Raw genomic sequence first — 23,310 nt, forward strand, 5'->3', positions numbered from 1 at the left:
TATATCAGTATAACACTAAATATATCGGTATAAACACTAATTTATGGAGATATATTAGTACAATTAAATTAAAAAATTAATACAATCATTAATAATTCTGATAAATTATATAATTACAATACGATTATCACAATTATTAATTAGTTGGAATATTTAATAAGCACACTATTGTTTTAGATATCCTTTATTCATTAGATAGTATCATTCTTTGTTCCTGAAATTCTGATATGCGTGATTGGTGGATCATGTCAATTTTAAATTTTCTATTAGGTATACAATATCTGTTTTCAGAATGGAGGTTCAGATGTGCTATTGCAAAGTATGTAAATATATGCTTTCTTTGTTATATTGTTTTTTTTCTGTGCTATCTAGAATTTTTTTAATACATAGGGCTGATTGTATTCAAGAAAAGAGAAATAACTAGTATTAAAACCATTTCTTTCTAGTTTGTTTTCGTAAAGAACAAATATCCAAGATTACCAAGACTTGGTAACAGACAGTTATTTTCCACTATAGGAAACAGTCTTATATAAGTTTTATAACTGTTAATTATTCTTGGTAGCCAGGGTTGGTTATTTCGTCCAAAATCAGCTTCTTTTTTACAGGATACAGACAACCCTGAATACATTACTATTAGATTCTTGGCTTTATATCTTATTTTCCTCACAATAGCAATAAATGAATTACTTATTTATTAATCATTAAGTTGCTGTTACTATTCATTATTATTTTAGTGGAATAGCGAATATTTTAATTAAGATACTCAGTTATATGAGATTTTAAGGCATTGTTTAAATCAATACCTTTAAAAAACAGTTTAAAAATTAAAAAAAAGGTTAATGCTTTAACAAATATAAAAAAAACAACTGCAAGAAAATTAACTATAACTATCAAATATAGAAAAGTAGTTGAATATAGGGAGCTCCCTAATGACCAATTTTTAATACAGATTTTGAGAATTACTGCAAAAAAAGTGAAATGGAAAAACTAAGTACATTAGGAGTTATAAATTAACATTTAGGTCAGAAGAAGCAACACATTATGAAACTTTGACTATTGAAATTAATAAAAATAACCTAAAACTAGATTATTTAAGTATAAGGTTAAAAGTAGTTCTTAATGAGAGGTTCTTCCTTTTAATACAGAATTTTAACGATTTTAATCCTTTCTCTTCCTGACCACAATAACAATTAGAAAGATGTTAAAAATGGTTTTTTCTTACTTAAAAACTATTCAGCAAGGCACTAATGCGCACATTTCAAACTAAACAAAACGATATGAGGAGAATGAAACATAAAAGTGAAATTATTATAAAATATTCTCCATACATTATTCTTTTAAATATAATAATTAATGCATAATGAAAAAATGTGACAAACTTGGGTGTTAGTAAAGTCATTTCATAATAGAGGACTATCATTTATTTAGATAGATACTAAGATGACATTGCTAAAAAGTTTTTTTTTAAAAAAAACGACAATAGCAACAAGGAAGACTATTTACTAGATAGGTGGTTGATCTCAAGAGGGATCTAGAGGTGAATACATAAATGGGGGTGAGTACACAAAAAGACATAACACTCAATACGTCTGGTGTTTGAAATTTGGAGAGATAGTCTGCCTCTATTAGACTGTAGCACTCAAGAAGATGAAGAAAGTGCTTAATTTTTTAACACAATTTTTTTAAAAGGATTAAAATTATATACATAAAGAGCCAATTATGAAGCATTTTAAATAGAGAAAATCAATTTCAAAATGATTTCGGAAAATAATTTTATACATCATTTATTCTTAGCAAGTATTTTTAAACCATTGCTCTGTTAAAGAACTTAAATATTTCTGAAAGATAGCAATAATAGAAAAAAGAGGGGAACAACAACCTTCCGGTGTCTTTGATTTTCGTGAACGATTTTTTAAAGAATGCCTTTGCAGGCGAGGCTGGAGAGATGAAAACACTCGTTTGCTACTACGAAATTGTTGAGAGAAAAATTCCTCCAGCTTGGAATACATTTTTATTAAGTCAGGTGTAGTCGATTTTGAAATCAAAAGCTGCAGTTGATCCCATGATAGTTCTCCATTAACAAAAATTAAAGCAGGCCTATAATTGAGAGAATACATAAATATAATTACTGAGTATATTAATATTGAATAATATCAAATAATAATGACTTGTTTTTCTTTTTTTTAGATAAATAAATATCTTTCTTCTGCTTTCTTTAATAATATTGAATTTATGAAAAAATAGAAAAGTATTGATAGTATTATCCTAAAAATATACATTACAACTTATTAACTTCTGATTAGAGATTAATTTCTGATTAGATTATTAATTTCTCATAGTGCATTTTTTAGTTAATTTAGATATTGGTTTTAAAATAATATAACTTCAATATTACTTACAGACACAGTAAAAAATATTTTATTCATATGTTTAGACAATTAAAATGCATACAAGTTATTTAAAGTTATATCTTATATGAAAAAGGGACAAAAATATGTTTTTAGAAAAAAAAGGGACTAAAATATGTATGAGGCAAATTAATTTTACCTACTTTTTTCACAGACTTTAATATTTTTCAAACTAATGTATGGAGTTTTTTTTTAAAGGATCAACTTTTTTTAAATGTTCTTTTTATTTTATTCAAAAATTTTTAACTATAATATAACAGGCACTTTTTAGCCTTTAAGTGACTTGTAATAGTCATTAATATTCAATAATGAATTACACAAGTAATTAATATCAAAGCTTATATTAATGAATTACATTTGTCATTATATCCAAACTTATATTAATAAACTACAATAGTCATTAATATCCAGGCTTATATTAATGACTTACACTAGTCATTGATATCCAAGTTTATATTAATAAATTACACTAGCCATTAATATACATGCTTTAATCAGATAAATTATAGAATTGAACTCACCTTTTAGTAGGATGACTAACCATATGATCTTGAATTAAACTGGTACTGACTCTCCACTCGTCTTTGAGTGTTATATCTAAAGAGCTAACACGTCCCATCAGCACACTTGTTCCCATGTAATCCAAACGAGATTCCAAAGCACCAAGTTTTAGGGCAACAGTATGATCAGGTTCCTGCCCCCAATCTTCTTTTAAATGCACTTAAAAAGAAAATTATTCAATTTGAAAATTTTTAACTAATTTAATGCAATCCTTCATGCATACTTCTAAACCTTTTAAGCAAAATTATATATGATTAATAATGATTCGAATATTTATGAGGAAGCATGAGCTACTAATTGTTAAATACCTAAGTGAGTAAAATAAATATGAATCTTTTTGACCCAGTATATTATAGAAATGCTGTCTTTTATGCTTACATAAGCAAGACTTGAAGAAAAAATTTAAGTTAAAATATTTACATCTTAAGAAAGTAAATGTATTGCCCCTGAAAATAAGTTACATTTTTTAATGCAGTTTTGCGCAAATATAATTACTAATTTAGGATCAATGTAACTAGTGGCAACTTATTTTCAATTTTTTTTAAAAATTATAAATGATGTCTTTGAAAAAAATTTATTACAGTGAAACCTCTCGGTAAGGGCCACCTGTCGTTCCATTGGAAATTGGCCCTTATGGAGGTGGCCCTTAAATGGGAGTGACCAAAAAATAAAATGAGGAAATAAAAATTTATGTAAAAAAAAACTGTTTATTAACATTTTAAGTTTTTATACACGTTTAAAAAAATTTTCAATTGAAGTTTGTTTACTTTTTACAATTTTTTCGCAAACAATTTTAGTTTCTAATGATTCCTTAACTCTATGAAACAAATTAGTCAAATTCGCATCATTTATTAATGCCTTGGATTGGGATATTAGTTTATTTACTTCTATTAGTGTTTCTTATTTTGATAAATATGGCGCAGAGGACTCATGGGACGGGGGAAAAAATTGCCTTTATTGGAGGTAGTCAGGAAAATGTGGCCCTCTAATGGGAGGAAAATTAACATTATGTCTATGGAGAAAATTTTCGTTCCTCAAAATATTGGCCCTTAATAGAGGTGGCCCTTAAGTAGAGGTGGCCTTTAGGAGACGTTTCACTGTATTTATAAAATAATAAATGTTTTTAAAGGAAAATTAATATTTTAAAACGGAACATGGAAAATATTAGCAAAATTAGAAAACCATTAACAGAACTTTGAACAATTCTTTTCTTATACTTTTGCTAAAACCTTTATTAGATCTTGCATCAATTTTATTAAATGTTGTTCATTCATCTTATATCGTATGTAAATAGTACAATTAGGATAAATAATAAAGTTCTTTATGCATACTTAATTGAGATGTTTATAAACATTTAATTCTTATAGTAAATAAATAAATAAAGATTGGGAGAAGAATTGTTTATTAAAAAAAAATATTTGCAGGGAACAAATTGAATAAGGTTTAATAATATTTTTTGTTAAATGAATTAAATTATGAGCTAATTAACTAAAATCATTTTCATAAAAGTAGTACATTTTAAAAATTAAAAGGTGGTAAGAAGCACTTAAAAAAAATGCTACAAAATGTGATTATATAAACAAGCTTTTAAACGAAACTAGCATATAATTATACTCAAATTAACAAAGGTAACACTGTCTTGTAACAAAAATTAAGAAAATAAAAATAGTTTTTTGTTTCTTTTAAAATTTGTTAGAAGTTTAAAGAAATTCATCATGAATTTCTCGTTTTAATTCTTTTTTGGGTTATTTTGAAGAAAAACACACTACACCCTCATTCATGATTTTTGTTTCTACAAATACTTTCTAAAGCATCAAATATTTTCTCTAGTTTTTATTAATTTAATAATACTTAAACAAATGAACAAAAATTAACATGCAATAGTTGGATGCTTTACTTACTACAAGTGTCAATGTGGCTTAATTCAATTGTTCCACCAACAATACCACCCTTGCTATCCAGAGTTGAAACTTCTAGACCAACAGAAAGAAATAAGTTTTTGTGTCCACTACTTCCTATTGATAAGCGGCCCTGAGATTTGAAATCTCGAGTTAACCACCTATAAAAAAAATTTAAAATATCTTAATACTCTATTTCTATAGGCATGAACTTGATATTAATCTAAACCTAAAAATAGTTGAGTTATAAAAAGTCTTACGTTGTGTTTCCCATAACATTTCCCATATTCATGTGAACGTTTAAACGTGAAAGGTTTACTGCAAACAAAACAAGAGTTTCCCAGGAACTACTATGTCTACCTGAATGGAGAGGGGAGGAAGTTTCGGAAGATATACTGTCTTTGCTTTCGTCATAACTGGAAGAGCCGCTTTTTGACGGACTTGGCATTCCTGAAAAGGCATAAGGAATCATTATTATTTGATGATTTTGAAAGTGTCGTTTTTAAAGTGTAGTAAAATAGAAATATTAGAAGAAAGTATCAAAAAAGTCAGAAGAACAATGGCGGAACTATGAACAAATTATTGTATAAATTTCTTTTCAACCTCTATTAAATTTCCACTGCAATTTTACTAAATATTATTCAACCTTAATTATCATCAGTATGCTTCTTTTTGATGAATAATCTTGAAATCGCTTCTTTTATTGTTAGGTTATGTATTTTCTTAAAGATAAGAAACAATAAAGAACAATTATTTTTAATTATTAGCATTAATTTCTTTTCTGATATTATCACTGCTCTAGAACAGTCGATTCATATTGAATTCGTAGCTATCATATTCGTAGCGTTTAACTCTTCTAGTTTGATCACAAACCAGAAGACTATCATGTGAATTGGGAGTAGTGTAAGAATCGGTTAGGGTTTGAACATTTATCGCATCATTGGAAGATTTAGAAGGTCATCGGAATTTGTAAAATTTTATTCCATTTACCTAATATTTCTATAGTTAACAAAAAAAATTATGATTTACTTTGCACGGAATTTTGCTTAGAACAAGTCTGATCAGAAAACAATTTGGTAAACAAACAAAAAAATACATAATTTAACAAAAACATACAATTTAATGTTCATTAATTTTAGAGAACTTAATTCACTTTTATTGAACTTTTAAGGAATGAGCCATGAGACATGTACCATATAGATTGGTGCATAAATCAACTTTTCAAACTCTCAAAATTTCATGAAAATCAGAAGGTTGATTTATACACACGTAATAAAGTCAGACAATAACTCTGTATCAATTCAGCTCTTACAAAAACTAATTTTAATATGTTATATACAATTAATTTTGAAATTTTTTTTCATCATATTTTCTTTACATAAAAAGGTTTTATTTTCCTTTAAAACACTTTAAATTACGTTTAGAAAATAAAATTAAGAATAAGAAAAGTTAAAATAATTTATTCAAGGGTATTTCAAAATATATAATACAAAGAAAACTTTTAAAACAAATCATAAAGCTACAAATTCAAAGATTTCAGAACATTATCTATGTTGAACTCAATAATGTTTTTCATCTTTATTTGAGGGCAAATACATCATGTAAAAAGAGAACTATGTGAAATATTTTTAATTTATTTCTGTTTTTTAATTTCAAAATTTAGTTTTTTTCAGCTGTCGATTTATACTTCTGACATACCAGAAATTTGGCATCTCGTAATCAAAATCAGGAAGTCGACTTATACAACAGGTCAACTTATGACTCAAGGTTTAGGGCATATAAACTTTCTTTTTACACAAATATTTAAAAGAGAGCTAATATTGGTTAAATATACCATACCAAGATTTCTTCTTGATTCAGGAATAGATCGATCTAAATTCAGCCAGAGTCTGTCTCGATGAGCATGAGGAGAGATTAATGACTTGGGTAATTTACTTGGATCTTTGAAACCATCAGAGGTAGGAGTAGATTTTAAGGAGTGAGAGATTGGAATAGTTGAAGTTTTAGAAGAAGATGTCAGCAAGGTTGTATTTTCAGAAGTAGTTGTAGTTGCACAAGAAGATTGCACAGTCACAGGAGAAGAGAAAGCAATGTAATCAGCTTTGCTGATACTTGGAGACATTGTTCCACTACTGCTACTAGTTTCAACAGAATCTTCTAAAGATGGAATAAAATATAAGTATATAGTAATAAAATCTGGAAAAAAATCCTAAAAAATATTTAATAGCAGTGGTGGTATATTTAAAAAGGTGGTGTAATATTCTAAAAATTTATTTGATAATTATATGGCATTATAAAAATGACAGTTCAGCAATAAAAATAATACTTTAATTCATTGGGGCCTGATTTATTCTTAATTCAAACCATGAGGAAACAGCCAAAAACAAAACTGGTAATAACATTGATTAAGAATAATGGGAAATTTTTTAGTTGATTAGCTACCAAATCTAACCATAATTTTATTTTTAATTTTATAACCAGCGATGAACAGCTAACCTAATTCTGAGTTTACAACTATCAATGTTCAACTCCATAGCCTTGTAATTTCGAACCCAGCCCAGAAGACAAGGAAACTCTTTGATCAAGCATGGGGACAAACTGGCTTCCGCAAAGAACTTTTTAATAGAACTATCCCACATTTGCGCTGCAGGGAGAGGAAAATCATGAGAACATCTCAAGGTTAGCCCAACAGCAAAGAGGATTTCTACCTATGATAAGTCTATAACCGAGGATATTTTGTTTCAACACTGAGGTCGATGTGGAGCAGGGGCAGAATTTGTATCGAGCAGCCACCACTGGGAATCAAATCTGGAATATTTTGGCCACCACTTTTTATTAATTCTAAATAAATACATGCAGACTCTCCCACATCAGATGAAATGATTGGTTTAATATTAAAATTGTTCATATATGTAGAGTTTAGTTTTTTTTTCCTGCAAAAAGCATTCATATAAGTATTTTGTATAAATGATCAAAAAATTTTTCAATGCAATACAGCTAAATTTAATGGCACATTTGGCATACATATATTATTAATTAATATATACTTTGCAACTATATAGCCATAATCTCTTCCAACCTTAGTAACATACATTGCCAGATATAATGCAAAATGATAAAACTGATTAAACAAAATATGCCCACTGATTGGCAAGGTATTAGCAGTCAGTTTTTTAATTGATCCATATTGTAGTTCTGCTATTTACACATAAGTCTTTCTTTTTTAAATAATATTCTTTGGTTTTGAAGAATTTTAGTAACATTAAATATAATTTTAAAATATATTACCTTGATCACTATATAAAGCACCAGTGCTTTGATCACCTAAAAACATTCTCCTTGCTATGCTGCGACGATACCAAGCTTTAGGAAAAGCTAAAATTTCAGTTAATCGTCTCATATCATACTTGAATGAAGCTGAACCAATATCACAGATAGCTGTAATAATAAAATTTATTTTTCACATTTAATGTTTGCAAGATTTTACAGAAAATACAGTAAAGCCTCTCGGTTTCACAGAAAAATGGTTGTTAATAGAGGTTGGTCGTTCTTAGGAATTACCTTCATTGACTTCCAAATAATTCATCAAAAAATAAGCACCTTTTAAGCACTTTTCAAGTACTCAAAAAATATTTTTAAGCACTTTAAAAAAATATCATAACTAGGCAGGGTTGGAAAGTTTTTGAAAATTTACGTTTTTATCTTGTTTTAACCGTCATGTCAAAAAAAAAAAAAAAAAAAACTTAAAATAAATTTTGGCATTGTTTTTGACAATTGTCAAAAATTATGAAATTTTGAATCATGCAAAACGAATGGCATTTTCATACGCTATGGACTGACAATACGGCGAAATAGATTGGGGTTGAATTAATTGTAAAAACGCTGAATAGGAACAATGTGAACTGTGTCTTTCTGTATAATTCGAAGTGAAAATCAAGAAGGTAAAGGAAAAATCTAATTTTGAAAAGGGGAAAAATTAAGCATTTTTTAAAAACACTTAATGAAAAAAGTACCTTTAAGGGCTTTTAAAAAACGTAAATCGAAAACAAGCACCTTTAAGCACTTTTTAAAAATGCTACGCACCCTGTTATGGAAGGCACAACGGTTTTTTGCAAGTAATTTTAATCTTTCTCAGTTTCATCTTATTTGGAGCGGAAATGCCACTTGCATTAGCGCCATGAAAACCAGATTGAAGAACAAAATTTACTGTCAATAAAAATGACCTTCACTCATGTGTAAAAACAAATTTAGAAATTATAAGTAATAGAGTTATTTTAAATAAATAAACAATTACGTTTTTTGATTAAATTTGCCTTTAATTTTATGTCATAAAAATCAGTTAGCTTTAAAAAACTTAGAAGAGGTTTGTTTGCTTCAGATGCTTAGTTTTTTCTGAAAAAGCTTTTTTTTCTCTAATTTATTAACTTTCAACTTTAAAAATAAATCATAGCAACATTTTTAGAGTACTCTAACTTCAACTTGAGGTTGTCTTTCTCTTTCAGAAATCGTCAAAAAGAGCCCTCTAAATGATTTTTAATACATTTGAATCTACTTATTTGTTTTGTTAATATTTTTAGTTTTGTTATTTTTCGTGTTTCCTTATTGGACCTTCTCAGCATTTTGCACAGAGAATTGCCCAGTCGCTGGGAGAGATTTTGATGGTCTCTCTGGAAGATTTTTTTCAACGGTTAGTCAATGGAAAAAATTCTGTGCCTCCCAAAAGTGGTCGCAAACAGGTTGCTACACAGAGGTGGCTTTCCTGAATGTTTCACTGTATATACTTTTGTTAAAAGGAAAATACTTATTCACTTCTTCTTTAATCTTAAAATATTCTATTTTTGAAAACGCCATCAATGCATTTATGCATGCGAGTCAAATTCAGAACACTTAATTATTTAAAATTAAAATTCTATATTAAATCTAATTTAAAATTAATTATTAAATAAATAATTCTTAATAAAACAAATAAAAAGAAGGAAATTAAGTATTGCCAGGTTGAGCATACTAAATTATTAAATCCAGCAGCTAGCTAAACACACCTGTATTTAAGTAAAACAAAGATGTGTTAATGGAAGAAAAAACTCACAGTCAGGCAGTAGGAGTACTGCCTGACTGTGTACAAAGGACAGTAATTACTATATTTTTATAAATTACTGTAGCATAATGCAAGCATAAACCAATAATGTCTTTAGATTACAATTAGAAAAAATTATAGACAACCAATATTTTATTAGTGTAGCTTGGATATGATGTTAACAACCAAATTATTTCATTTTAAAAGTTTGTACGAAACTGTTAAAAAAAAGTAAGACAGCAAGCATGATGCTATAACTAATAAGAAAGTTTTGATCTAATTCTAGCCGAAGTAGATATGTCAATTGTAAAATAAAACAAATAATATTTTACTGTAAAAAATATAGTTATAAATATTAGCGTTACTGCAAACTTTTCTGATATTACAATAATTTATGAGCTCTAAAAAAATCTAAATATTTTATAATTATTATGATTTCTCTTTGAAGTAATAGAATACCGCAGCTCATGTTTTCTATTAAACAACTCAAGTTTTATGATTGCAATAGAATAGAAGTAGGTTAAGTGAATTAAGTATCAGATTTCTTATAGCAACACAATAATTTATGACATTTTCTTTCTGTGTTCAAAATTGACTAGCTAGACTAAAACAGAATAAAAAATCACTTGGGAAATAAACAATGTCAATTTTTTCAGGAAAAATAAAAACGAATTAATTATAAAATTATTTAAAAAATCTACGTTAAATGTGATAACGGTGTTCCTGATTTAATGTTATTTTATTTTGGGGGTTGCTTTAGTTTTATTAGAGTATTTTTTTAAATATTACGGCATTCTGTTACTCTTTTTATTTATTTTTTACACTAATTGTTTGGTATTGATCCTTATTTTACATAAAGTTTCTCTAATACTTTTTGCTTTTTAAATTATAACTCACCACATGTTACTTTTTCACCATTTAAAATTTATCTACGCAATATTGCATATTAATTAGATCTTGATCAGTATTTATGTTTGAAAATAATTATACACAAATTTCGAGAAAAAACATTACTTCATTAGTCAAATATAAAATTTTTTACTTCAAGGGATTTTTTTAGGTCAAAATTAGGAAAAGATGCCAAAATTTACCTGAAAATCGAATCAGTGCACCCCCAGAGTCACAAGATCTCCCTGATTTTAGAGGATTAGAGCCAGATTCTATATGAGAGAGATTGATTTTTCTACTTCTCGAGATGTTAACTTTTACGAACTCTACTTGTAAACTCAATGAATCCTTTCTCTCACTTGTAGATAAAGGTGATGTTTCTCCTTCTTTAGAACTACCTAAATAGACAGCCATTCTGTTTTTTTAGTAAATTAAGTAAGTGTACAAAAAATATGCATTCCATTAATATCTAAAATAAGACTTACCTGCTTTTTTTGCTCCACCATAAGGATGGAAAATATATAATGAAAAATCAGCTAAACAACCAGTCATGCTTAATCCACCAACAGCTGTTTGGCACACAGACGCACTTTCAAAGATGGGTCGATTATTATTTTTGGGGAAAACTGAAAAAAAAATCATGACATTTTTTGTTAAAACAAGGAGCTAAGCCATGTTGAAATGTATATTTTGAAACCTGCATTAAAAAAAAAATTCTATATCATAATATTTTTATAAATTTGACTGAATTCATCATTCCTTACTATCATTCCTTACATTAATGGTACTATATTAAGCATATAGTACCATTTGAGAATTAAAAAAACCCATAAGCTTTTTAGAGGGTGATTTACAATTTATTTGGCATGCTCAGGTCTAAAAACCATATGAAAAAGTGAACTTATCTAAGTTACTTGTTCTGTAGAAGAGTCAGAGGGGGTTCAAAGAGTTAAGATTATTTTTAGGACCATTAATTACTTAATATTTAGATTGTATACCAAATAAAAAAATAGTTAAAATGTAAAAGAAAGAAAAAAAATTTGGGGGGACAATAAACAAAGAAAGGAATATGCATTCATAAAAATAGCTTTAATATTTTTCATCAATCTTTCAATTCAAAATAAAATAAATAGGTTTCATACCAGCAATAAAAATTTTGTAGTCCAATAGGATTACCTAGATATTCATTTAGTGTTCCAAAAACTTAATAGGGTCAACAAACTTGAGAGATGGAATTATGACTTCACAATTGCATAATTCCTGTTAAGGTACATATAAAAAATTATTACATAATTGTCATCAATTACACCCAAAAACTAATTAGGTTCATTGCCCTATAATAATGGAAGATTAGTATTCGTTGAAACTAAGCAGCCAAAAAAGCTAAAATAATATTAGTAAATAGATTCAACATATTGATTAAAATGCTGAAACCAAATAGATAAATAAATGAGGAAAACAGGAAAAGAGCTAACAAAATATTATACAAAAAATTAATTATCACGATATTATAAAATTCTAAATAAAGTCAATTTTAAAAAAAGCGAAAAATACTACTTTATTGATAAACAATTACATTGTCAGTACATGAATGCAAAGCACAGCATTTAAGTTTAAATTTTAGCATTCGAATATAAAAATTTTGTATCAGACATTTTCAGTTAATCCATTTGAAAAATTTTAAAATTAAAACTTAACCTATCCATAGAACAATAAAATTAGAACAACAATTTTTATAAATGCATGGAATTCGATACAAAAAACAATTTTTTGTTACGATTTTGTAACTTTTAAGTATATTTCAAGGTGAAAATTTTATCACCCATGTGTACGATTTGAGAAACATTTGTAGAACATTTGGTGACAATTATCTCCATACGCATGTACCTAAAAAATAACTAAATCCAACAATACAGAAATATATTTTTCTGATTCCAGTCAACGTTTACAGTTCCTCTTGTTTTTCTTTATATGAAAATCATAATTCAGATTATTTTATTTATTTTAAGCTAACGCACATACCAAAAAGAATTTTAAAACTAGACTAGATGCCCTTTCAGATTGGCCAGTTCAAATGTCTGACAGAAAGCAAAATTCTACAATTGATAAAACAATGAAATTTTTCTTCATTCTCACCACTAAATGTTTTCAAAATAATTAGCACTCTTGCTCTGAATCATATTTTAACAATTGCTAGAGAATTTTCCTTATTTAATTGGAGTTCTGCCAAAAGATGGTTAATCAAGTTCCATAGCTAGAAAAGTTGGGAACCACTGCTCTAGACTAATACAATATTAATAGTGAGCAGATTTTATCAAACTGTACAAATATAGCTTTATTCATATTTAAAGAAAAACATTGTAGAATACAAATAATAAACTAAATTGCTAAATAAAAGTGTAATTAGAGTAAACTACCTCTCGATTTTATCATAAAACTTGATTCTTGAGTGGCAGCTGCATATAAATCATCCTCTGCTCGTTTTGATGAAAAAACAAGGTCCACTGATGGTAATCTAAGGATACACTCTACACGTGATATGGGTAAGCAACTGAAACGTAAAATTGATGGTTGCATTCGGAAGTAAACAATGACATCAACAGGAAAAGAGGCATATGCATATTGACTAGGTGTAACCAATGAAGCACCTTCATCTTCAATCTTTGAAGGTTCTGAAAAGAGTTTAAAATGTAACGTTGTTTAATGAAATTTTTAAAAAAATATTCAATAATGAATTGCAAAGTTTGAAACAGGAATTTTCAATACCAGAATGATGAAATATTATGTAAATAAAAACATTAAAAAATGAAATTTTAAATATCTGAATGAGAGAAGTAGAAAAGTCTTAAAGATATTAAAGAATTAAAAAAAACTGATATGTTCATTGAAAATTCTGATTAAAGAAGTACATAACTGTCAAAATGTACCAAAAACATAATAAAATATGCAAAATAAATAAACAAACAAAAATTCAATGTTAAAAGCTTGTTTAAGAGACTTTTTGTTAGTTACAAATAATAGCCATTTCGTTTATAAGGCAAATAAAGTATTTACATTAGAAAGTAAACTTGAATTTTAATATTTATGTTTTATTTAATGTTTTGCTCTTGACTTGAATTAAGAAAAAGTTACAAATATGATTAACATTCAATTTAAATACAACAGACTATTGAAAAAAATTCTAAAAAGAAAAAGAAGCACTAAAAACTGAATAATAATAATCTACATAAATCATTTTATCAAAGTAATTAATAAGAGACATCTTTGAATTAGTGAACTTCAATTTTAGTTTTTAAATTGCAAAAATTAATTTAAAGATATAATATAAAAAAGCATTTATAAATAAGAATAAAATTACACTACAGAAATAATAGAACTTATTACATAAAACATGAAGCGCAATTTTGAAGGTTTTTAATGAAAAAAATTTTTTAATTAATTTAATTTTTGCTTTATATCAATGATAAGTTCTATAAAATGATAAGCATTATTTCTTTGGGGGGAAAATGAGAGCCTGTCACACAGATTAGTAACAAATTTAATACTATAGCTGATTTAAAATAACATCCTGTAAGAAAGAAGTTTAAATTGTTTTGATACAAGTTCTGTACACTGTTACGGTATAACTATATTAAATTTTATTCTTTTTTAATACTGCACTAATAACAAATAATTTATAAATTTATAAAGAATGATAATAATAAGTGATAACAACAATATGATTTCAATTATCCAAAAATAACTAATAAAGAATATAAAATCATGCAAAAGCATGATTTTAAACAAAATCAACAAATGTTATTTTTCCAACTTTCTAAAAATACAGATGATGAGAAAGTAAAGTAAAACTTTCGTTAAATTAAAAAATAAATAAATATAATACCTATAACAGGTGGAGTTTTGGTTAGTTGAATTGGTATGGGCTCAAGGGCTTGTTCCAAAAAGTCCAACAGATGTGGACTAACTACAGCTTCCTAGAATGCATTAAGACTATTAGTATAAAACAAAACAAAAATAATAACGAAAATAAGTAACATTTTCAGTGAAGAAAACTAAATTTGATTTATATGCACAATCTTTTGGTATTTGCAAATGAAAGAGAATATGAAAATTTTTTAAAAAATGCCCGATTTCTTTTCATTGCAATTGAGCTTAATATGTTTATCATGCTTAGGATCTTATTGATTGATTTAAGTTCTAGATCAGGGTGCAGATTTTCCTTTTTAAATAGAAATGGAAATTTTTACAGCGATTTTTAGAAAATAGTTGGTCAGGGTGCGCAGCCAAATTTTTCAACAAAAAATAAGCACCTTTTAAGTAATTTTTAAGCACTATATACATTAACAAAATGCAAAATAGTTTTCTGAGACTTTACATGATCCTAATAAAATAACTAGTTTCAATAAAGAACTCTTTTCTTGATTATATTAGACAGAGATTTTTTGGTTCAATTTCAGAGGGTGGAAAATGAGGCCTGAAATTGAGAATATCTTGCAAAATGCAGCAGAGTTGCAAATGAGAGTGCTAGAATCTTACAGAATCCAGCTCAGTATACGCACATGAGGACTCGCAAGTATTTCATCAAACATGTAAAATGGTAGGCGCTTTAATACGCTACTGACCGACGATACACCGAAATGCATTGTGTTTGAATGAATTGTGAAAAAGTTGAATAGAACAATGCTAAAACTTCGCTTTTGCATAATACGTGGTGAAGATCGACATGGTAAGGGAAAAAAATCTCACTTTCGAAAAGGGAAAATTAAGCACTTTTTAAAAACACCTAATAAAAAAGCACCTTTAAGGGCTTTCTAAAAACGAAAATCGAAATAAGCACCTCTAATCACTTTTTAGAAACGCTACGCACCATGTTGGTATATTAAAATCCCAGAATTCAATTACATTTATTTTTAAAAAATTAAACAAAAATAAAAAAAATAAACATGCTTTACAAAAAAATATTAACAAGCAAATATGGTTTATTATTACTTTAGAATCTAACTTAGCATTTATTATTTTGAAATTTATAATGCTTTCTATTTTTTAACGCTTTTTAGCCAAAACACTTTTTTAAAAAAAGAGGGGGGGGGAGACAATACTTCATCTATATATATAAAAGTGAATGTGTGTATGTCTGTCTGTCCTCTATAGACTCCTAAACCATCCGACAGAAAGCTATGAAACTTGGCATACAGATAGTTCAAAGCACGAGGAAGGTTTCTGTGGACATTAGAACATTCTGCGATAAACCGTTCCAGCGATATCAGTGAAAGTCGAAATGGAATTTTCTGATTGGTTAAAAGCTAGCCATTGTTTTAAATTTTGCTATAAACGATTCAGTTTTCAAATATCTTGAAGATAACAACAGTGATATTTTTCACCTTATAACTCTATTCATTTAGAAAAGTAAATTAAAGTAAATTGCATGTACTTCAATTTTTAATTCCCGCGTTTCTTTATGTCAGGTGAGCACAAGCAAGTAAATTAACGAGAATAAATTTCTTAATTATTAGTCGTATCACGGATTCGCGATCGCAACGAACTATAGGGGGCGTTGTTGTATGATTTCCATATGAGTTACTCTGGAGACGTCGTTAATGTAGCGTGTAGCATTGCAACGTTCCTTCTTTAATGTGGCTTATTAAATTTAAAAAAGAAAAATGCTTGATCTTCTTTCTTGTACAACCGAAAACAAAATGGTATCTCTTTTTATTAGAGAAGGAATATCCAAAACACATCGGAAAAATATTTGTACATTAACAGAAAAAAATATGTATATTCTTATAAGAGTTAAAACCTAATGCCCGAGAAGTAGTATTACTAAATTTAATGATATAACATGAAAGGCCCATTTAAACTTTACATTCTATAGTTTTAAGAATCATATTAGTTCAAAAATTAAAATGAACAAAAAGTATACATAAGCCTCATAATTTTATGAAATTTAATTTTGTAAACAACGTTTTTTGACAACAATTTTTATCAAAAAATTTCAAGTTTCAATAAAAATCATTATTTAGAAACTAAGAAACGTAAAATAAAGAATGCTGACGAAACAAAAACAAATGAACAATTCTTTTTTGTCGCCATTTTTAGTGCTACGAATATTCGTCTTTGGGATTTGCCAAAAACAAAACAAGATGCAATTTTATTTTTTCAGGAGGGAAATATTTTACCGAAAAAACGAAAATGTACCAATTCCCACAACATAAAACTTTATCTTGGCAAACGTACGTTTTGGAAATGTTATTTCATTTGGAATCTTATTCATCAGAGTTCATATGGCGATATGATTGTTTTGAATCTATGCTAAACTCTATATCGGCTCATTTTCCACCGAAATCCAATTAACTATTTTGATTTCAAATAAAGTGTTTTATTTTATGAACTGTCGCAAAAATTTTAAGTGTAGATTGGCGGCACTTAAAAACCGCCAAATCTGTAGCGGCGGTGGCGTTAATACGTCGTAAGTACCGAATTTTTATTCCATACTTTTCTGAATCATATTATTTCAAACATTGGAATATACAAGAAGTATACATAAACACATAATGTTATACCATTTAATTTTTCAAAAGTATTTTGAGAACAATTTTTATCAAAAAATTATAAACTAAAAAACGGAAAATAAAGAATTCTTAGGATAAAAAAAACGATTTTAAGAATTATTAACATTGAAATAAAAACTTTCATATTGTTTCTTTTTTTATTATTCTTATAGTTCTTAATCAGACGTAAAAAACCATTCTGTAGAGAACCATCATCAAATGAAAAAAAAATATTTACAAGCAAATTTTTTATAGTAAAAATCATTGCACTTACCTGATTTATGATTCCCGGAGAATTCCAAAATGATAAGTTCCTTGTTTGAAAACTTTATTCTCAAATAATAGATACATAGTTTATACCTTCATTACTTTTAGATAACATACTACACAGCAAAATTTTATAATTGATATGAATTTGAATATGTAGCTAAAAACAGAATAGCTGAATTCTAGTTGAACTTATTCTTTCAAAATTAAAAAAAACTTACCAAGAAAACGATTTAAATTAATTAAGAATCAGCACAAATGACACTATTTCAAGTAACTTGGATAATTTTTTATTGTTGTTTTCCGAATTATATGGATACAGAAATATGTACTATTCTATAACGAAGAAGAATATGCTATAACTATTACAATTCTGTATGTTCTGAATTCATATTTATTCACTGGAATGACGAAAGCAATGTTGACTTCACTTTAATTCGTAATGAATTGAAGACAGAAGAAATGCATTTTACCTTAATACACACATCTGTAACAGTATCCGAAATCGGAAGTCATCAGTTGCAAGTTTGTTGATAATAGAAATTAAAAATTATTGACGAATTTTTCTTCAAATGTTTGGCGTGTTCTGTTCCTGAAAGATTTACTAATATTCTGGAGATTTTTTTCAAGTTCTTCGGCCTTTTCCTTAGGGAAATTTTGTTTCTTATTTGCTGCTAAAAAATGGCGTCTGATTCAGTCAATGACTTTGATGGAACTAAATGAAAACGTGATAAATTAATGTCCGATATTTACAGGCTCCCGCTAGACGGCGTACTCGAGCGTTGCGATCGCGAATTCAGTTTAAAACGGATTCAGTAATAAATATAAAGACAAAAGCAAATTTCATTCAAATTGCACGTTTTCAAAAATATTTATATTTAGTATGTAATTTTAGGGTAGCACAATTAAATATAGTTTTCGAAGATTTCACTGCTGTGACAGTCGTCATTTGAAAACTATTAGTTTGTTTATTTATGCAAAGTTTTCGAATTCATCCATTTCATTTCTTTCATTTATGAAATTGATTTTTGTTTTAAATTTTATAATTTTCATATTTCTTATTCATCTCATTTTTATTGCTCTTTTTATTATTTAAAATATGTATGTGATATTTCGATTTAGCAAATTTGCGACCACTGTCAACTTTTACATTTCTTTTTCTTTGTCAGAAAGAATATTTGCAAAAATATGCCGCCTAAGCAAATCGCTCTTAGTCGGTCGACATCTCAAGCGCGCAAAAAGAGAACTACCCGTGTTTCAGAAACATCGGAGCAATGGGAAAAAGACTTGAAACTAATCGAGAACAGAATGCTTTTGCCCGTTCCTTAGAAACGTCTGAGCAACAGGAAAGAAGACTGTCAACAAATCAACTACGAACTACACAAGCCCGATCGTCGGAAACATCAGAGCAACGGGATGCAAGAATGAGAACCGACCGAGAACGCATTTCGCTATTCAGACGCTGCCAATACTCTGATTTGAATCTCAGTGCATTTCACTATGATCCGACAACAAACTATAGTCTTTCCCCAAGTGTCATCATCGGAGAAATATATCAATTATGTATGTTTTGTAATGCTCTCAAATTTAAAAATGAAACACCTGGAATTTGCTGTTCTAGAGGCATACTGAAACTACAAGACTTTACGTCGCCTGCCGAGACATTATCAACTTTCGTATCAGGTCAAACAAACCAATCGAAAAATTTTTTGGCGCATATACGCCGGTACAATTCGTGTTTCTAAATGACTTTATTCGGTGCTACACGTATCGTGAACGAGAATTACATCCCAACATTCAAAGTGCAAGGCCAAATTTATCATCGAGCAGGATCACTTCTTTCAATGCCTAACGCAGATCATAAATTTCTACAAATTTATTTCATGGATAACACAAATGATCAAGTCAATCAACGTTGTCAGGTAAACAATGGCACTAAACGAGAAATTGTTACCACATTACAAAATTTTTTCGATCAACATAATCAGTTAATTAGGCTGTTCACAATTGCCCTTGACTAAATGCCATCCGATATTTACAAAGTTGTTATTAAAGCTGAAAAAACATCTGTAGGCCGCCACAAAGGAAAATACAATGCGCCAACATTAGATGAAGTGACTATTGTTATAGTTGGCGAAGAATTTACCTCCCGCGATACAGTTCTTCATCGCTGAAATGGTGACGTTCAAAGATTTCTCAGAAACGTTTCGATCCTATGATGCATTGCAATATCCTATTTTATTTTGGCGAGGAGAGGAGGGATATTATTTTAACATAAAATTGAGAAATCCACAAAGAGGCGAGAAAACCAATAAGAAAGCAAGAATTAGAATGTGCAATGTGTTTTTATGCATATAGATTAAGGATTGCAAAAACGCTGATAATCATTATTTTAAAATGTCGATACTTATTTCATCAATACATTGTCGATATGTATGCGAAAATTGAAACTGAACACCTACTGTATATTAAATTAAATCAAATGAAATTACGTTCAGAAGAATACATTCATTTACGGGATGCAATAATTAATGATGGTAACGTTAATCCTAATGATGTGGGGAAAATGATTATTTTGCCGACTACATTTGCAAGGAGTCCAAGGCACATGTATGATTACTCACAGGATGCAATGACATATGGGCTCCCAGATTTATTTATTAAATTTACATGCAATTCTGCTTGGGTAGAAATTAAAGAGCTTTTGTTACCAGGACAATCATAATCGGATCGTCATGATATTACAGCACGTAAGTTCAAACAAAAATTAAAATCTTTACTTGATTTCATTGTGAAGCGTCATGTTTTTAGAGAGACACGGTGTTGGATGTACTCTATTGAATGGCAAAAAAGAGGATCGCCACAGGCACACATTTTGATTTGGCTTATTGAAAAAGTCCCTCCATGCCAAACTGATCAGATATCAGCAGAAATTCCTGATGTCGCCATAGATCCAGTCTTATTTCAGATCATTGTCCAAAATATGTTTCATGGTCCGTCTGCATCACCATACATGTCTGTTTGAAAATGCACTAACGTTATCCTAGAGAATTAACTGCTGAGACTATCACTGGGTTTTTTCACCATTAAAAAAATTTGTATTTCAAATCATAATCGCAAATCTCATTTACACACTTAAATACAAAATTAAAATTTAAACTGAAAGCGTTGCAACGCACGCAGGGTACAGCTAGTTATAAATATTAAAAACGACATATTTCATTTCAGCTTTAAATCATATTTCAGAGGTAAATCTAAAGAAAGTTTAAGACATACTTCAGGAATACTTTGTAGTGTAACCCAAGCAAAAAGGCACGCTTTTTTAATGCCAATTTTGCGAAGACTACTGCTTGTCATTTGAGAAGAATCTACAGCCAGGAAACTTGCTCGGTATGCTCCTGGATCTTCAAAATTACTAGAGTCCACCTCTGTATAGTATTTCATAGGACCATTTACACTAGTAAGAGGACTATCACCAGACACAGTTTTAGAATTATAATGAACCTAAAAACAAACATAAGGACCAATAAATGACAAATACAATAAAATAAATTCCACATTATACAAGGGTATCAACTTAGGAATTGTTTAGTTTCCCCAATTTTAACTTTTGATAAATTAAGTAAATAAATGAAGTTCTATTATGGCATGGTACTCAGTGTATCTTAGTTTGGCAGTGCCTTTCCTTGTCGAAAAATAGTAATTGGTGGAACATACCCAAGGTACTCCATCAGGTTTGCAATTTAAAGCTATTTATGACGTCTCTGCCATAGTGCCTGTAGCAAGTTTATCACAACGAAAAGCGGAGCACTAATAGTTGTGGGACATTTGGCCAAGGGCCCACATTCTTTGAACTTAAAAAGGCTCAGAACTGGTATTATAAAAAAAAGATTTAATAATTATAAAATTTTAAATTTTTTCTTTAAATTTTTAGCATTAAAAATTCTTAAATCTTTTTTATTTTATCATATAGGTGAAATAGAAAAAAAAAAACAGTGGTCTGCCACATTTCAATGAACATCACACAAACACCTCTTGCAAATCATAATTATAGAAATAGAAAATAACATTTGCCTAAATATTTTTAAATAATTATTTAAATTGGGCCATTGAATAAAAAATTTCTTCTTTTTAAAGGGCATTGATGTTATGCAAAAAATAATATGAAAATTAAATGACAATATAAAAATTGCAAAGAAAAACATGAAGAAAAAAATGCAAAGTTGAGCGTTTTTAAGGATGAAATTCAAAAAAGTAAAACATATTTATTGCAATAATATTGGCAAAAATCTGAAATTTTAAGTGATTTATTTTCCTAAGGGCCCTGCATAAGGAGAATATTTTAAAGTACCAAAAAATGATTTACCTAGAGTGTTGCAATGTCTAGTCGTAGTTCTGCTGCCAAAGAGTAGAAATATAAGCAAATCAAAACTTTCTTATGTTGTTTTTGTACTTCATTTGCATTTCTAAATAGCCTCTTATATATAATTTCTGATCTGCAGATTTGAGCTGCCATTTTCCAATAGAAGAAACACTTTAGAACATTTTAATAAAAATTTTAAAGACCAAATTTTGTTATAAAAATATTATTTTTAAATCAAAATTACTTCAAAGTTTGATTTTGGGGAATTATCTACTTAAAAGTCAGTCGGCAACAACCTATTTATTAAATAATGATTGGTTACATTTCTTTAAATGAAATACCATCAAGAACCTCTTAAACATGAAAAATTACAAGCAATATTTTTGCTAATTGATGTCAAACAAAAGAAGCATACACAAGCTATAAAATTTATAAATTGCTGTTTTCTAAAATAAGTTATAAATAAAACTTTAATATCATATTTGAGTTTATCAACAATCTTCATTTCTACCCCAAAGCAAGGAATAGTATTGCTTGCAAGCTCTAGCACAAACTTTAACTCTAAGTCAGCAATTACCAAGAGCGCTGCAGTGGGGTGCAAGGGGGTGCACTTGCAGGCTTTTTTTTTAAACAATTAAAAAGATACAGAAAAATTTTGTTATAAAAATTTTTTATTAAACATATTTTTATGTAAAAACAAATAATTAAGTAATTATTGATAGATACCAATTAAAAAATTGTTTAATCAAACAAGAATTGTAATCGTCTTGTTTACTGTCCAAATCTGTTTATAACTTTTTCAATGAATTCTGAGTCATCTTTGATTCTTTTCTTATGCACACTGAGCATTCACAAACTTGGCAGATATCTATGCTATATTTTTAAATTTCATTTAATAAAATGTAAATAATATTATATTTTCTACTAGTTATTCAGTTTAACAAAGGTGTATAACACAAACTGACTTCTCGCAACTGTAAAACTTCATCAACACAATAAATACCAATGTTAAGCGGGCAAAAACACGTTAGTATACGAAACTACTGTTTGTAGTTATTTGTGTTTGAAAGTTAGTAGCTATGCCAGCGCGATCGCTTCTAGGCAAAATTTGCAAATACAAGAAATTAGTACTTTTTTTAAAATATCTTGCTAACAATGAAGAAATGTATCTTGAAAAAATGAACAGATGAAAGTATATGTAATAACAAAACAAAATGTAATAGCAGACTATTTTAATTTTTTTTGGAGCGGAGGGGAGGGTAGTTTGTTAGAGGGTTGCACCCCCTTTTATATTATTCCGCCG

At 28.3% G+C, this 23,310-nt stretch overlaps 1 protein-coding gene across 2 annotated transcripts in view; it reads right to left on the reverse strand.

Moving 5' to 3' along the window:
• The window catches only part of tweek (transmembrane protein KIAA1109 homolog tweek), a 115,064-nt gene that overhangs the window by 13,119 nt on the left and 78,635 nt on the right, over window positions 1–23,310 (reverse strand). For both annotated transcript variants that reach the window (XM_087150375.1, XM_087150374.1), the window contains 11 exons: window positions 20,921–21,148; window positions 14,713–14,803; window positions 13,247–13,501; window positions 11,315–11,455; window positions 11,033–11,227; window positions 8,156–8,305; window positions 6,707–7,024; window positions 5,128–5,317; window positions 4,871–5,028; window positions 2,930–3,128; window positions 1,880–2,097 (listed from right to left, as the gene is read on the reverse strand). In XM_087150375.1, the coding sequence (XP_087006501.1) occupies window positions 1,880–2,097; window positions 2,930–3,128; window positions 4,871–5,028; window positions 5,128–5,317; window positions 6,707–7,024; window positions 8,156–8,305; window positions 11,033–11,227; window positions 11,315–11,455; window positions 13,247–13,501; window positions 14,713–14,803; window positions 20,921–21,148 (2,143 nt within the window). The remainder of the gene's footprint in view (window positions 1–1,879; window positions 2,098–2,929; window positions 3,129–4,870; window positions 5,029–5,127; window positions 5,318–6,706; window positions 7,025–8,155; window positions 8,306–11,032; window positions 11,228–11,314; window positions 11,456–13,246; window positions 13,502–14,712; window positions 14,804–20,920; window positions 21,149–23,310) is intronic.

Source organism: Parasteatoda tepidariorum, chromosome 8 (assembly GCF_982258835.1).
Source record: "Parasteatoda tepidariorum strain Cologne lab strain chromosome 8, Ptep-v5.0, whole genome shotgun sequence".
Classification (NCBI taxonomy): Eukaryota; Metazoa; Arthropoda; class Arachnida; order Araneae; family Theridiidae; genus Parasteatoda; species Parasteatoda tepidariorum.